The sequence below is a fragment of the Eleginops maclovinus genome, chromosome 13 (genome assembly GCF_036324505.1).
Source record: "Eleginops maclovinus isolate JMC-PN-2008 ecotype Puerto Natales chromosome 13, JC_Emac_rtc_rv5, whole genome shotgun sequence".
Taxonomy (NCBI): domain Eukaryota; kingdom Metazoa; phylum Chordata; class Actinopteri; order Perciformes; family Eleginopidae; genus Eleginops; species Eleginops maclovinus.
Window position 1 is genome coordinate 2,364,395 of NC_086361.1, and position 17,559 is coordinate 2,381,953.

The following is a 17,559-nucleotide window of genomic DNA, read 5'->3' on the forward strand; positions in this document are numbered from 1 at the left end:
TCCTCAGCGTAACTACGTCAGTGAGCTGTCTGTAATCGCCTCTACAGGGTCTGTTCCCCATGGTAACAGGGGCTGAAATTACAAGGAAATGAGGCATCTTGTGTTGTGCTGTTGTAGGGTTTATCTGCTTCCTGCTCTGCATGTGTGAGCGATCCATCCACTGCATCGCCCAAAGAAAGAAGAATTGTGTTAAGGCTTCAAAAATCATTATTCATTGAATAAAAGTGGAATTGTCAAATTATCGGACTGTTGATGGAAACATTCAGGCCTCCACTGATAAATGTATCATAATAGCAAGCTTTGTAAACATTACTGTTAATGCACAGTTTACCTGGATTGATGTCTTGGTAAAACTGCTGATTGATTCATCAGAGGCTCATCATTGAGAGGGTGTCCTGTGTTCTGTCTGTCAGGCCGCCCAGGTAGAGAAGAAAGAAGCCGAGGACGAGGAGGGTGGAAAGGACAAAGAGAACAACAAGGAGGAAGAAGAGGAGACTGCGCTGGAGAAGGAGAAGACGGAGGAGAAGGAAAAGGAGGAGGAGCAGGAGTGTGGGCCAGAACGAGGCAGTAAGAAGGAGGAGGAGGAGGAGGAGGAGGAGGAGGAGGAGGAGAAGACCGCAGAAGAGCAGGCCGAAGCTCCCAAAGCCCCTCGCAGACCCAAGACCATGCAGATCAAAGTCACGCTGTTGGACGACACTCTGTACGAGTGTGAGCTGGATGTAAGAGCAGCGTTTTGTTCTATCAGACTGTACCACTGCCAAAATGATTTCATATAATGCAGCCACATGCTTTTAATGAAAGTATTGCAAGCTCAGAGTCCTGTTGTAAACCCCTAAATGTAGAATAACCCAAAGTTTTATGTGAGAAATGTACATAGCACATAGAAACTGTCGGATGCTAACTTGCACATGTTAGTCAATTAGCACAATTAGCATAAGTTGTGTTTATTAGCATATGCAGACAATGGATATAAAATGACTTGGCCGATTTGGACAATTTTCGATGTTATAGAGGCTGTTGAATTAATTTCTGACTTTTTCAGGATACCCAGAAAGTGTCCATATTTGCACTCATGGTGGGATGATTTTGAAAAAAAATCGGTTGATTTTAAAGTTTTAGAGGACTCAAAGCTGCCCTTTTTTTAATCCTAAAACCTCAGAAAGTAATTCAACATCATCAATAACCTCTAAAAGTACTCCAAAATAGTCCAAATCATCCAAGCCATTTTTTTTTGTTATTGTCTGCATATGCTTATTAACACAACTTATGCTTACTGTGCAAATTGCCCAACATATGCAAGTTAGCATCCAGCAGTTTCTATGTGCTACTATACATTTCTAATGTAACATAACTAGCTTACCAAGTTATATCAAGTAAGACATAGTAACAAACATAAAAAAAAACAAAGGTTATAGAGCAAAAGTTGTTACACCAGGTTTACTTTTTATGCAACCGTGGCCCATTTGAGACAAATACTGTATGTTCATGCAAGCATTTTCAGTTTGTTTTATAGAGTCTGCGTAATCTAAAGAGATATGAAAGCCTCACATGGCTGGAGGCAGACATTTCAGAGGCTGATACTGTATCTCCTAATCTGGACAAATTAAACCAAAATATTAACCTACAGAACCGTATAGCTCATAAACAAGAAATAACATCTGATCCTACTAAACTTCCAGTCTGCAGACCCAATGTAGAATGTTTTACATCTCTCCTCAAACTTTCAACTAACCTCAGTGCAACACCCATTACCAATGACACGCCTAACATTCTCTGTCTTCTTTAACACTAATCTGATAAACCAGCATCTCTTATTAATCATATTCTAAATGTCCTGGAGGACCATTTTTAAATGCTCCATATGGACCACCATATGAACAGAAATCTGAAACTTCAATGCGAAAATAAAACAGAATACCTTCATGAAGCCAGCAGACAAAGAATCTATAATGTTTGCGTGTGGCTCTGCTTCAGCTTACTTTTCACTCACTCCGTGTCTTGTCCCTGTTTTCATGTGTCTCAGAAACATGCAAAAGGTCAGGAGCTGTTTATGAAGGTGTGCGACAACCTCAACCTGCTGGAGAAAGACTACTATGGCCTGGTGGTCTCTGAGACGCCCACAACCAAGGTGAGCTGGATTTCAACTATTAAAAGTTCAACAATCCCAGCCTCAGGATTTAAGAAAAAGGAAACTCTTTAATGTACATGTCATTGATGGTAAAGTCTGCCTCAGTTTTAAAGGACTGAACAGTGTACGATGATATCAAACCTCATGCTCCATCCCTCATTTGTTTTATCAGACCTGGATGGACTTTACCAAGGAGATCCGCCGGCAGGTTCAAGGTGAGGGGAACCTAAACCCCAAACAAACCTTCTGTTCTGACTTTTGTCTTGACACATATTTCATCATATCTTCATTTCTTTCTTTAGGTGCCACTTATAATTTCAACTTCAATGTGAAGTTCTATCCACCGGACCCAGCCCAGCTATCTGAAGACATCACCAGGTACTGCACACCTCAAACTCATTTTGAGCGTACTAAAAGCTTAATGTGGAACTGATTTATTCCTCCAGACGACAGGATCATGTTAGGATAGACAAACAGTGCACAGGGGAATCAGTTGGTGAGTGCATGTGTGTTTTTCAAGAGCAAACCAACCGATAAATGTGTAATGCATGCATCATATTACTACAATGATTATAGCCTGATGGGAATGGACTAAACTATCTTAAATGTCTTGTGTTAATTGTCAGCCGAGTCCAGGTGCAGGAGTGAGCCCTGAAACAAGGAATTTAGCAAGCTTTTTATCGCTTCCAGTACCCTCGTCTTGAAGTTTTTTGAACGTGTTCCTAGTTAGGTGCCGGAGATAAGGTCTGTGGTTAACACAAGCTGAAGAGATTTTAATGGTTTGTTCTAACCTACGACATAAAATACGTCTTCAAATGTCTGAAGCCTTTATGTGTTTTAAAAACATCGTTGGCTAAGAAATGACTAAATCAAACTACTTAACGTCATCATGCCAAACATTAGCCGCCTTTAGTTTAGCGGTATGGACAGACAGACATGTGACCATGATGTATTTGTTTAAAGCCTTTATTGCATTTAAGCTCACATGATACACAATTTGCTCTTTGTGAAAACAGCCATATAGATTTCATTTCTATGGTTACCTCCCCTGCTAGCTTTTGCCATTTAGCAAAGCTGTGTTCTAATTGGATGCGCCTCGAATGGTCAGCTGTAACTGAGGTCAAAGTTGCAATAATTCTAACATTGAGTCGCAAACAATTTTCAGCGATTTGCAACACCCGAGGTAGCGCTTTTGCCTAATCGGGGGGGAACCCCTCTCCCTAGAAACACAACGGCAACTCTAGCGCAAAGCCGTTATACCACAAAGCATGTGAGCGCAGCTTTAAGTACAAAAATCATGATGTTTATCCTAAAATCCCATTGCTTTTTGTTGAGGGGGCCCTAACTATGCCAACTCCTGGGTGGGTTCATGACTGCACCACTCAAGGATTCAAACATTGTATCAGATGTTACAGCAGCATATTCACATGAGAGATGCATTGAGCTATTCTGAATGCAGAATTCCCCCCTGAGAACATGTGATCCCTGCTGCAGGTACTACCTGTGTCTCCAGCTGAGGAAGGACATCCTGCAGGGACGCCTGCCCTGTTCCTTCGTCACACTGTCTCTGCTGGGATCCTATGCCTTGCAGTCGGAGCTGGGCGAGTATGACCCGGAGGTGCACGCCCCCGACTACGCTAAGGAGATGAAGATGGCCCAGGGTCAGACCAAGGAGCTGGAGGACAAAATGATGGAGCTGCACCGCACCTACAGGTCAGATCACTGCTGAGAGACTCCAGGGGTTTACTTTCATGTGCTAAATAATATTGTTATACCCTGTATAAAATGCAGTTAAGGTGTCCAAATGCAAGGTGAAGCAAGTTTATTTTTTGAGCAGTTTTTCATTCAAAGTTCTTTACAAAAATAAAATAATAATGCAGGAGAAACATTAAATGACCATTATATTAAAATAAAATTGAATAAAAATACAAAGTAAAATAAGTTAGACTAAAGTAAGACAAGTTATAAATAAAATAATAAAAGTAACATACATTTATTACAAAGTGCAGGGAAAATTTGAAAGTTTGATTTGATAAAGCGGCAAATCTTCCAAAGTAAAAATGATGATAGAAAACGTCTATTTATATAAGGCAAACGTTAATATTAAAATGCAATTTTTCAAACTTTAATAAATCATTTTTTAAAATAGATTATATTTATAAAATGACAATTTAAAAGCAAATAGTTGATATACTGTATCTTTAAGATAAATGTAGTGGAGTACAGTACCTGCCTCTGAGAAGTGAAAGAAGATGTAATAAATAGAAATACTAACTTAGAAAAGTATGTACATATCAAAATGTTTTTCAGTGATACTTTTGACTACTCCACTGAACAGAACTAATTGCATGTAATTATCATGTTATATGTATAAAGTATACATCAACTACATTACAAGACTACAAATAAGGCTGGGGCGCTACTAACTTTGATTAGGAACCAGAGGGACTCTGGTTCAACTCCTGAAATGGACCAAGTAATGCGTGTGGAATGGTACTTGGAGAGCCGTGTGCACAGCCGAAGTACCCTTCAGCAGTGTACCGGACCCTGACAATTAAACATTGAGATAGTTTCCCCTTGTCTTAAAATAGGGGATTTATTTAAAAACATTCATTAACTGGGTTCGAATGGAGGTGCTCTGGTTAATCATTTAAACCTGTTTTTAGAATCTGTGAATGTAAAGATTTGGTGGTGTTGGGGCAGGTCGATGAGTCCAGCACAGGCAGACCTGATGTTCCTGGAGAACGCCAAGAAGCTCTCCATGTACGGAGTGGACCTCCACCAGGCCAAGGTGAGTCCTGAGCCTCGACCGCTGCTCTGCTACTCCGCTTGTTTTGCGTGGTGACTTTTACTTCGAGTTTCCTTCATAGATCAAATAAAACACTTAATCTGGGTGTGACTGTGATTCAGCCTCCCGACGCTCCATGGAAACAAACGGCTTAAACCAGGGAACATAATGTGTTTGCAGCTTCGTCTTTTAGTATTTTTAATGCCGTGCATCAGAGAAGCATGCATGCCTGGCCCGAATAGCAGGAAGACATGTGACTTGTGAGGTTTTACAGCTGAAATCAGGTCAATCTGTTTACGTCAGAGCAGGGATTTAACCACACAAACAGAGGGAGGACTCTAACTGGGACTATACTGCCCCTCTGTGAGCCATGCTGAGCAGTACAAGCAGGCTGCATCACAACTATTGAAGATACAAGTACTGGTCCATTATCATTGGTAGATTATATTATCTACCTTATTATTAGATTAGTTTGATTATATTATATTAGCTTTATTGATCTAACATTGGGAAATGATTGTATCACAGCAGCAGAAAGTTAACTCCCTGGAAAAACTGAAAGGTTGACTTTAATTAAAACATTTTTGTCAACAGATTTCACATAAATGTATTAGGTTAGTTGAAAGCAATAAAATGAAGTTGAGAGTTCAGTGCAGATATTACATGAGTTAAAATAAAAGAATAAAATCATAAACAGTAATCCTATACATATTATCTGTAAAAAAAGATAACAATAGAGTATCTCTATAAAAAGGACTCTTTATATAATTCCAATGAAACTCAGGCAGACACTATTGCCTTTTTCTTTGGGTTTATTTGCATCTCTGGTCTCCATATGACATTGTGTTTTTTAAATGGCAGAATATATGACAATGTTACACACACAATAGCACGCACAGCATGTGATATAACATTTAGTAAATAACTGTAAAATAAAGACAAACAAAACAACATTATCTCGTTGGCTGGAAGCTTCGAGGAGGGAAGTGTTTTTGTGGCCAGCAAACACTTTTACCGGAGCCAAGGTGTCTGAGCGGTGTCACGAGAGCTTTTGAATTAAAACACGTCAATCTCAGAAGCTCCTATCTCCAGTCCCCCTCTTAAATTATTCCTAATCCATACAGTCATAGCTTTAGGTGAAACAACAATATGAGGACAGCAGAAAGTCTACTCATCTTCCATCGCAGAATGAAACTCCATCTGTTCCCACTGCAACTTGGCTAATAAAACAAGCATATACTACAGTACATACTATATATAATTATTGGTGTACTGAGAGCTATTTTCCTTTACAGGATGCTTTCTCTTTTGAGTTTGTATCTTCTAAGTTTAATCAACATCTTGCAAGTTATTTTTGGTCAATTGTGGAGGAAATCCACACAAATCAACCTCTTTGGTAAGAAATGAACAGATAAAGGGAGTTTAAAGCAACGTTTTATTATTTAATAAAGTTAAAGCATTTAACAGAGTTAATCTATTTCTGCTGAAAGGACAGAGTCCTGCTTTAACAAGTTCGTACAAGATCTGACAACCCTACACCAGAAAAGATAAGCATTTTATACACTTAAAACAAAGGAAAAGGGGAAAGACTCAGCATGGGAATTTATATTACAGGATATAGAAAACGTTGGCCACATGGGCAAAACTGCATTCAACTAGGCAGTGGTGTCATGTTGGCCAGATGGGCGAAACTTGCATAAATGGTAATTACAAACTAAACATCAATCTTAACAAAGGTCAAAGAGAGACAGCCTTTTGTAGCTAGATGTGAATTCAAACTGTGGGAAAGTCATGACATGTATATAATTAAATGAGACTTCTGATACATTTCTACAATAGTAAAACGCCTACTAAATAACATGTGAGGTAGGGTCTCTGTCCAATTCTCCGGTCTATACCAGAGTTTGATGGACAGCTTTAACAGCAGCCCAATGTACAGAACCAAACAGGCAACACAACACAGTGTCTTTGAACTGGACCAACGTAGTCAGGAGTGAACATGTCCTAAAATCACATTTACTGTCACAATGTAAGGTGGTTTGTACTTTTCTTTTATGCTACAAACACGTTACAACGTTCTTGGAACTTGAGCTGGCTCAACCACCTTTGAAGCTTAATCCCAATGGTTAAGTAGTTGCTTTACTGAAGGAGTTAAACTGAACCCTTTCTGTGTCCCTGCCAGGATCTGGATGGTGTTGATATCATGCTGGGGGTCTGCTCCAGTGGTCTGATGGTCTATAAAGACAAGCTGAGGATCAACCGGTTCCCCTGGCCCAAAGTCCTCAAGGTGTCCTACAAACGCAGCAGCTTCTTCATCAAAATAAGACCCTCTGAGGTACAGGATGTTATCGTGTCAACAGCTCATCAGCTCATCCTAGCCATGAGTACTAACATCTGATCTCATCAGCCATCTTCTAATTATGTTTGTGTTCCAACAGGTGGAGCAGTATGAGAGTGCAATTGGCTTCAAACTGCCCACTTACAAGGCAGCGAAGAAGATTTGGAAAGTGTGTGTAGAACATCACACCTTCTTCAGGTAGGGGACTGAGTTCTTAAAGTGTGTTCACGAGGCTGTGCCGGTTTAACTGTGGACATTGAGTAAGGCAGAAAAAAGAGCATTTCAGGTTCAGGTTATTTATTGGTACCTGTAGGTAGATTTGGTTGGCAGGTAAAAGACAAGGGATCCATTATTACACACATTCCAAAACAACAGGCACATGCTTAAAAAAATCACCCCCTGCTCCCTCACATCTAAAAAAAAAAAACACTCATACAAACTTGAGCAATCTAGAAAAGTAGTTAATAAAAAAATAGGCAGAGTGACCTAGCATCTTTGTGACGCTGCTTGTTAATTTGTGCAATGGCTGCTAGAATAAAGCGTTTTTTATAAATTTGTTCAACCTTCAGCCCGAAGAAGAAGCTTTAATTCTGTGTTTACAGGGCGGGAGTCATTTAACATAGAGCTGGATAACCGCTGTCACTGCCTGAGGTTCTGGGTCTCCAGGTTTAGCTGTGGTTAAATGAGTCTGCCGAACCACTTTATGATCTGACTGAGAGTGTCTGCTCCTTAAGCCCAGGAGACCCAACCATGACATTAAAGAAAAGGACAGAATTGACTCAAAAAAAGCCTGAAAAACATGATCATCATGGTTTAAAAAAGAACAGTTTCCTCAGACAAAACTACCAATGGGGCCCCTGTTAGCACACAGCCCCAATTTGTTTCAAAGCACAATTGTATCAATCATTGTCCTGAGGTCTAAGTGGCACAGTCATATTGGAAGATCATTGTCGAGATTTTTGTGTGCAGGCTGACCTCCACGGAGATGGTCACCACACCCAGGAAGTTCCTGGCATTGGGCTCCAAGTTCCGCTACAGCGGGCGCACTCAGGCTCAGACCCGCCAGGCCAGCTCTCTGATTGACAGACCCGCCCCCATGTTCCAGCGCTCTTCCAGCAAGAGGAACTCGCGCAGCCTGGATGGAGGTACCTTGTGTGAGTGCGTGTGCTTATTTGTCCCAGGGGGCCAGATAATATCATGCATTTCAATGTTGGTTACAGAGGTTTTGGCTTTTATATAAGGAGCTGTGTTCAATTAGCCTATGGTCTTTTTCTGTCAGAAAAGCGTTTTTTTTATGAATCTATGGCAACTAGTGTTTATCTTGACATCCTTTCAACCAGTTTTATAAGGAAGACTTTTATTTACTTATTTTTGCTTCGCCTTTTACTATTTATTTCAGCTGCTTTATATTTGTTTGACATTGCTCTCTCACCATTGACCGGAAGGTTCTTGTTCTCACCCTTCTGAATAAGATTTTCGGTTTGTGTTTTTGTCTGACAGACACGGCCGAAAACAAGTTGGTGCAGCGCTTCTTCTTGAGGCGGCCGCATGGTACGGCATTCGCTTTGTTTTCGTTAGAATCAATTGGGGGAAAAAACCCTGCTAGTGTTCAGAGAAAGGCGCTATCTCTTACATTTCTGCTCCCCTGTGCCACCTTTGTTTCTTTAGTAGGCAATTGGTTGCAGGTGCTGTCAGAAGTGTATACTATATCTGCAATAAAGAACATGTCTTCGCCCAGTGGTTCTCAAACTGGGGATCGCGCCCCACGGAGGTAGGCTACTGCAGGGGGGGCGTGTGAAGCTTGGCAGGAAGTTGTAAACTAACATTGGTTGCGCTTTGTTATAATAATACAATTTAAAAAAAAAAAATCTTATTTATTATTGCTACATTAAAGTTATCTTGCACATTTTATCGAACCAAATACATTTCTAACTTGCAATATCATTATTTCCGCTCTTTTCACAAGAGACCTCAGTGCCAAAAACGGCAGTTCATCGAATGGCCGCGTGGCCTGGCTCCAAAACAGAGCAATTTACATAGACCCCCCCTATGTTAAAAATGCCAATTTGTACAGCAGAAATAAACATGTTTACAGCGTAGTACAAAAATTGCTTTTGGTCTCTATAGCTAATTTCCCTATTCATGACAACTGTGAGGAGGGTGAATTTCTATATAACTCTCCCGTTTTAATCATTTAAAGTTATGCATAATTAAGGGCGTGGTCCTTTTGATTGACAGGTCAGCGCTGTCAGTGGGCGCTAGCCGCTAGTTGTCGGCTCTGCCAGCTCCGCTAACAGCCTGTGTACTGATAATGTGTCTTGTTTGGTATAATTCCTTAAAGCAGCAATAATAACTATGACTATGCAAGCCATTATCAATAATACATTTACCATCACATGCAACTTAGCTTATGAAACGTATTAAAAGTAACGTTGTAATCGAATGTTCCATAGAAAAGACTCGTGAACTGAATCATGTGGAAATTAAAATTCTGTTTCAAATTAAACGTTAACGTTACGCTGACTCACGGTAACACTGTGTTGCAAATTACATCTATATTTGAAACAAGCATTTTTAAAATAGTGCAGTATAATCTCAATAACAGATAGATCTTTATGTCAAGTTTTGTTGTATAGTTTCAGGTTAACTTACCTTGAGTAAGACGACCGTTCCAGTTTAACTGGATTCCGGTTCAGCTGGTGGCGTTTGTTTACTTTTTCCACTCCTTGAGCGTCATATGACGCTGTACGGGCCGAATCATATGTGGTTGCCAGGTTCGTCATTTTCACCTTACTTGTGTGTCTGAAGTGTGACCAGACAATATTAAAAAAAAATCTCGGCGAAAAAACGTAAGCATCACTTCATGTAAATATGCATGTGGAGATCACCTACAGACAACAACACAAAATATGCTGGCCAAGAAATAGAAAATATATATACAATATTCCAACTCCACCGACGGGATTCGAACCCGTAAAACTGAAAATATAAATCGCAGCCATGATCGGATCATTACGCCACAGCACGGCTCGAACAATGCCGTGCTTGAACCATATAGATCTTGTCAGCTGTTGTCAGCAGCTGTTTACAAATCACCGCTTAACATGGATGAAATAAACCCCACCATGTTAACTGGTGATATTCACAATATGACACAGCCTGCAGACGCAGCCAACGCAAGCCTCAAAAACGAATGCAAAAGCCACGTGTTATGGACAATAGACAAGCATGGCCATCTGAAAGGAAATTGCTTAGTTTTTTAGCCTTAAAAAAATATAGTGACCATTACAAAGCACATATCAAACGCTATAGCCGCTGTGAGATACGAACTCAGTCTTTCAAAAGGTATTAATCCACTGCCTTACCGCTAATGGCCTGAGCTGCTGTTCAGACGTTGAAGCAACAGGTGAATATTCGCCATTTGTCATGTTCGCCACACACCCGACATAGCTCAGACAAATCATCTGATTACAGATAGCCATGTTATTGGCTGGAATAAATAGCACTTGCATGACAATAACAACTGAAAACAAATTAGAAACCAACCCGTTTCCTTGATGAGCTGTTGGGCTATGTCCATTCGCAGATGGCTGATCCCCTGCTCATCAAAGAAACCCGCCACCAGTTTCATCAACAATGGACAAAATAAGTCCATCATTACCAGTTTCCAGAGTGTCTGCTTGTATTTCTTGTACTTGTGAGGATGGGGACTGAGGTGAGGATGGGTCAGTCATTGCAGATGGGGAACCAGTTTGCCATTTGTGCGGCACACGTGGTGTTGGCTCTATGGCCGAGTTGGTCTATATACTTCATGCAAGGTCTTGCCCTTCTTTGACATTATGTCAGCACTTTTTCCATCCATGCTGACGATTATAAATGGCCCGTCTAAACAGCTATATATATATATATATATATATATCCTTTGCCACTTAATTTGCTAATTCATCCAGTGACCAATTTCAATGTCATTGTTACTGTTTTTTCCAATTATTGGGGACAGCTACAATCAATTTGTCAATATGAAATAGTCAACTTGCTTTTTCAAAGTCTGAACGGTACCTCAGGCCATTAGCGGTAAGGCAGTGGATTAATACCTTTTGAAGTCACGGATACTACATCCATTATTTATACAGTCTATGTCACAGACACGCTGCAGCCCGGTGCACACAGATCTGCCGGGGACAGGGATCACGGAGTGTTCACAACGTACACGCTACAAGGCTCGAAGTGGAAAACGTTCGTTTGACAGAAGTATTTCCGTGTAAACAGGAGCAATCTGTCCAAGCAGCTGGCCAAAAGGCATCATATTCAGACAGAGAAATGCACAGCTTCCTGCCATATATCGAAGCTCTGTTGCCCCAATTACGTGAAAGGTGGGAGAAGTAAAGTCTGATTTAAGGATTGATTATATTTCACATCATTAATCGAAATCTGTAAAGTAACTAAAGGTATTAAATAAATGAAGTGGAGTGAAAGTACACTATTTACCTCTGAATTGAAGTGGGGTAGAAGTACAAAGTAGCAAAACCTGAAATACTCAAGTACAAGTATCTCAAAATTGTACTTAAAGTAAAAAGTACAGTTCTTTAGTAAATGTACTTAGTTACTTACTGCAGGTGTATGTGTGCTAGCAGCCCAGAATCCACTATATATATTAAATAAAGCAAATCTTTCCAATTTGTTTAGTTTTTTCCTAAAAAAATAACAAAAATAACAAATAAAAATACCATTAATTTCACAGTTGTTTATGTTCTATCCATAATAACATACAAAATTATAGTTGGATCTTTGTGTGTTTTTATTATTAGCAGAGATAATGTAATGCTTGTACAACTACATACAAGTATTCCTACCCATCTATGTTGGAACTGGGTTCGGGGGGGGGGGCCTGACTGTAAAAGGGAGGCCTGACTGTAAAAGTTTGAGAACCACTGTCTTAATCCAACACTGTCATCCGTCCAAACCTTCCACGAAGCATGACTGCACTGTAAAGAAATGGACAACAAACACAAGTCTTCATAGTATTGGATAATTGCGCTCATTAATCCACAGCAAGTAAACATTGGTTAATGTTTTGATTTTAACCATCAAAGTCTCGGCAATTTTTAAATCATATTTTCTGAAATATCTTCGATTTGTTTTTAAAGTGACCACATTGTCTCTGCTCTCTCCTGTCCAGCCATGGCCTCCACTCCCGACAATAAGTCCTCTCGTCCGGTCAGCGCCCCTGTCATGTCCCCGGTGTCTCCGGGGGACGCCACTTCCTCTCCGCTGCTGCCCCCCCTTCTGCGCTCCGACCACCATGACGGCTCTACACCTAAAGGTCGGCGCTCCGCACACAGGAAGGCGGAGGGGAAGGGGGAAAGTCAACAAGCCCAGCACACCAAGAGCCACAGACCAGAGTCCACTCCAGAGATCAAGGTAGCACACACACTCTCATCTCACATCTAAAAGGAGAAAAGCTAGAGCTAGAGTATCATCAGCTCCTTGAGGTACAGGTAAGCTAACACAGGAGTCCTTGCTAGCTCTGAAGCTTGGTTAGCAAGTATTCTCCCTGTGTGAGCTTTAAAGTACGTTTTTCTTGGGTTCTGAAAGTTGTGCATCTGTCCATTGTATGTATCCTCTCTTTGTAAGTATGAGCCAATGGCTGATCTCAACAAACTGTTTACAACCTTTGATTCACTCTTTCTTTGCAACCGAATATTGAACCATTGCTTTAAAGCTGCTTTCACATGATACAAGGTTTACTCTTTGCCCAACCTGCGCTGAAAACAGCTAGTTAAGTTTTGTTTCTATGGTTACCTCCACTTCTAGCTTTCGTTGCTTAATACAGCTGGCACCTGATTGGTTGCGTGTCGAAAGGTCAGCAGCGGACAAGGTCAAAGTTGAAATAATTTGAACTTTAAGCGCAGCACTGCGATAATTTTAAGCGCTACACGGCGCTGAGGGTAGTGACACTCCCTCTTAGTCGGGCTGTGGAGCCCCTTGTCATGTGAATGCAGCTTATGTTTCAGAAAGGCTAACTCAGGAGTCTTTGCTAGCTCTGCATGGAGCTTGGTTAGCAAGAAAAGTATCTTCCCTGTGTTAGCTTTTAAGTTTGTTTTTTAAGATTGACAACCCAACAAACTGTATGTATTGTCTCTTATTAAGTAAAAGCTAATAGTCAAACTAACACAACTCATTTTGATAAATTCCTTCTTTGCTAAAGAATGTTGAACTGGCGCTTTCAGTGTTCAAATGGAGCCTATAATACTGCACTGTTTTGTATGATGTGTTTTGATACCCAGAAATGCGGTTAATGTAGCTGTCAGTGTAATCACTATTGAAACAAAAAGTGCGCCAAACAAAGGGTTAAAGTTTAGTTTTTCTTGTATGTAAAAAGATGTGTTGAGTGTAATGTTTGAGCCCTGGTTGTACTTGGACTTGGTCTTGATGTGTGAGCTTTGTCTGCACCAGACATTGTCCAGGAGAGAGCGGAGGCACTCCCCCTCTGTGACCAACGCCAATGGGGAGAGAGAGAAAAAGAGCCAGGTTTGTTTGCCTGAAGCATGCTCACACTGAACCAGGGCGTAATCGAAACTAGACAGACATGTATGCACGAAACAGCATGCACTGTGTCTTTAAAAGTAAAGAGGAGAGAAGAGATGAACTAAGAAAGGTATTAAGATAGTGATGATATGTGCGTAAATGATGATATAGGGGTCTCTATTCAACTCGAATGCAGAAAGAATCAAGACTTGATTTTAATAAGTCCCTCCCTGTTTCGTGCACCTGTTTTAATGCAAAGTCGACACTTTTTCCATGCTGAAAGTCAGTATAATGTACATTTCCACATCAGTAATTCCATCAGAGGCGGTAATACTAATTTCTCTGCTAATTATCTCCAGTGTTTGTTTTGCAGTGTTTTATCAGTTAAACTACCATTGATGGAACTCAAGAGTTTCTAAAAGGAAATGTCACACCAAAAGTTCCAGAGGCACAAAGAAAATATTCTGTCACTTGCTTAGAATGACTCAGCAATTTACATCAAATCCTATTTACAATGAATGTAATGTATATCCCAATATCAGTATATATTGTGATGATACCTTTGCTGGAGCAGTCAGTTCCAGATGTGGAGGGTCAGATTAAATATCTGTTTTAGCCAATCAAGCAAATTTAAGTCCTAAATCACATTTTTGTTCATTGAAAAATTAAATATTGCCAAAAGTCCCACCTCACCATTAATCAGCAATATTGTTAACGATGTCCTAAATTGTAGTTACCCAATTATAGTCAGTGTGGTAAAATCTTTGATGGCTGACCAAATTATGCTGACTCCTGGTAACGTAATATTACCCACTCATACTTTCTAGAAAGCTGTTAAAGTGACATTTCTTCAGTAAACAGGTTGGTTGGTTTTAGTGGCTCAACATTGATATAAAACAAAAAAGGCAATGTGAATTAAAGCTGTATTCCCCCCCCCCCCCAAAAAAAAGAGAAATCCTATTTAATAGCTCATCTTTTCTTAGACAACCTACCTTTATTTGTTCATGTTAGCCACCTAGCAAGCATTTTTTTTTTTTTTAAAGATATTTTTGGGGGGCTTTTTGCCTTTAATCGGATAGGACAGTGGAGAGTGACAGGAAAGTGGGAGAGAGAGTCGGGGTAGGACCCGGAAAGGACCACAGGTCGGGAATCGAACCCGGGTCGCCGGCGTGCGGTGCAGGTGCCCCAGCCAGTTGCGCCATGGCTGGGGCCCAAGCAAGCATTTTTGTATTGGATTTTACTGGAGAATTTATGGTGCACTACTTTTTTTGCATGATCATTGGTTTTTGACTAAAACAGAGTGAACTGTTTTGCTACAAGTCTTTCAAACGTCCAAACCTGTATGTTTACTGTATAACAAGTTTGCTGAAACAATACCTGAACCTACAGTAACTGTGTCTTCCCTCTGGTGGTGGAGCAGCACTCTCCTCAGGACAAAGCAAAGACGGAGATGGTGCGAGTGAGGAAGGTTAGCATGTCGCTGGTTCTGCCGACTCACCATCCGCATCCCTTTATCACTTACACATGCATTTGTTCAGACTGCGCTGCTTTCCAATGCAGAGTGCTGTAATCCTTTGATTGCTTTATGATTTCCGCTGCTTGTCTTTCTGTAAAGGCTTTTTCATGTCCAATCAGCTCCACACAAACTGGGAACAAGGAGAAATCAATCCGCTGTGCAAGATATCATTTGGCGACTGTCACTCCATGGAACACAAAAGAAAAGGCTTTTTCTTGTACAAAACTTGCTTTCTCCTTCTCCAAAAGCAAACATGTCACTATGATGTTTAAAAATAGGTTTGGTAAGAGGGAAGATTTGTTAAGTTATTAATAATCTATGTTTAAGAAAAGACATTACTGCTGAATCATGCAATCCAGGATCTTGCAGATGTTTTTGTGATGATTGTGAACAGGAAAAACTTGAGTACAGGTTCCCTTTTTTCAAAGTCAATGTTTTCTTTAATTTGTTTTTGGATTTGGGGTATCGGAAGTAAGGTCTTTGGTTAACAAAAGTGTTCACTTGTTTGTTTAAGGATATAGAATATGTCAGTAAAAATCCCACTTGGAGACATAAAAACGGCAGTTGCTCTAACAGTGACTAAATGAGACCATTAAACTTCATCATGCACAACATTAGCCGCCTTTAGCTTAGCGTGATGTAGTTCTTTTGTAGCCTAATGTTAGCTTTACTCTTCTAGCGATGGCATTTACGCTTCAAAAAAACTTAAAAGTGGTGTTATTTGTGAAGATTATCCTGCTGAACAAAACATGTAAGCATTATAAACATGTGTTTGCCACAGAGCTTATTCTCTGGAATATTCTAAAATCCAATGGAAAAATCCCATTGGCTTTTTGTCAAGGGAGCCCTTGGAGCTAACTCTCGGGTCATTCTACAAAAATACATCACAACTGTGACCCTCTATTGGACTAGTAACACAACTCCAAGCTAATGCTAATGTTGCTCTGTTACTCCTGGATGTGTAAATAAGTGACTGTTTAAATAATTGAACTTCTCAACGAGAAACAATGCTGATTTAAATATGCTAATAATGTAAATCGTGCACATATATGGATATGTGAAAATAGTGAGATCAAAGGAGCGAATTCCTGAAGTGACAAGCACAGCACTGCTCCTGGTCCTGATCAGTGTACTGCAGCAGCCTCTGCATGCAGCATGTGACTTTCTCTCACAGAGTGTGTATGGCTGGCTTCACACACCAGCTGTGTGTTTATTCCTCACTTTCCCTCACTGAGCTGGGCACATTTGAACTGCTGCCTCCATAGTTCTTTAATTTTTTGTGATTCATGTCATTGCCATGGTCAGTGCTGCTCTTTGCAAATCAAATATTCAAATGTTTGAATGAATTCTGCATTAATTTCCAACCAGCTCTCCCTTTTTCCTGATTTCCCACAGAAAAGAGCTAAGAAACTTGAGGGTGAAACTATTTATATCAGACATAGCAATTTAATGTTGGAGGTTGGTATCTTCAGTCTTCAGATCTCTCTTTGCCGTCATGTTTCTCTGCTTGCATGGCCGCTGTGAGTCCTTTTGCTTTGACACATTTTTTTTTCATTTCTTGTCTTGATTTCAGCTTAACCCTTACCGCTTGGCTTGCACTATTTTTCTCTCTGATGCAAGTAGCTTCACTTCACTTTGTTTTTTTTCATATTCTCATTTTATAATACAGTATATGATTGGGAAAGGTCAAAGTTTAAACTGGTACTGCTGCTTGGCCATTCAGGCTGGACTCACAATACAATGCTGTCACAGTTCAAATACAAATATGACTTGTAAAAATAAAAATATATTAAGAAAACACATTTTGTTCCAAAACTTACATCTTCAAAAGTGTATGGTCCCAGATATGATACATCAGTTATAAAGGTGTGATTGATAACATGTGTTTAATTAACTCTTAGTAATGATGGGCATATAATGGACACATAATAATAATAATAATAATAATAATAATAATAATGATAATAATAATATATATATATATATATATACAAAGTGCAATTATAAAATAGTAATCTCTCTTAAGATGCTTTATGAATACATGTTATATTTGCCAGGATCTAGTCTGAAACTGTTACATTCTTCCTCTCAGAATATGGAAGCTTTATAAAAACGGGCCTAGGCCTCTTTTACATTAGACATATCCATCCATCCATCCAGTCCTTATATGTAGTACAACAACTTTAGCTTTAGGTTTGCTCTTTTCTAACTAGAGCTGTACAAAACCAGACCGCTTTAAACCTCACCTCACTGATGAACTG

At 40.0% G+C, this 17,559-nt stretch overlaps 1 protein-coding gene across 16 annotated transcripts in view; it reads left to right on the forward strand.

The window, feature by feature from the left end:
• epb41a (erythrocyte membrane protein band 4.1a) overlaps positions 1-17,559 on the forward strand; it is a 76,602-nt gene that overhangs the window by 16,607 nt on the left and 42,436 nt on the right. For 7 of the 16 annotated variants that reach the window (XM_063898767.1, XM_063898766.1, XM_063898763.1 and 4 more), the window contains exons 3-14: positions 414-719; positions 2,024-2,128; positions 2,301-2,506; positions 3,623-3,841; positions 4,832-4,919; positions 7,099-7,251; positions 7,355-7,452; positions 8,224-8,399; positions 12,434-12,675; positions 13,711-13,785; positions 15,203-15,250; positions 16,694-16,756. In XM_063898767.1, the coding sequence (XP_063754837.1) occupies positions 414-719; positions 2,024-2,128; positions 2,301-2,506; positions 3,623-3,841; positions 4,832-4,919; positions 7,099-7,251; positions 7,355-7,452; positions 8,224-8,399; positions 12,434-12,675; positions 13,711-13,785; positions 15,203-15,250; positions 16,694-16,756 (1,779 nt within the window). Of the gene's footprint in view, positions 1-413; positions 720-2,023; positions 2,129-2,300; positions 2,507-3,622; positions 3,842-4,831; positions 4,920-7,098; positions 7,252-7,354; positions 7,453-8,223; positions 8,409-8,754; positions 8,806-12,433; positions 12,676-13,710; positions 13,786-15,202; positions 15,251-16,693; positions 16,757-17,559 lie in introns of all 16 variants that reach the window. The other 9 variants (XM_063898774.1, XM_063898775.1, XM_063898777.1 and 6 more) reach the window with 7 other exon arrangements.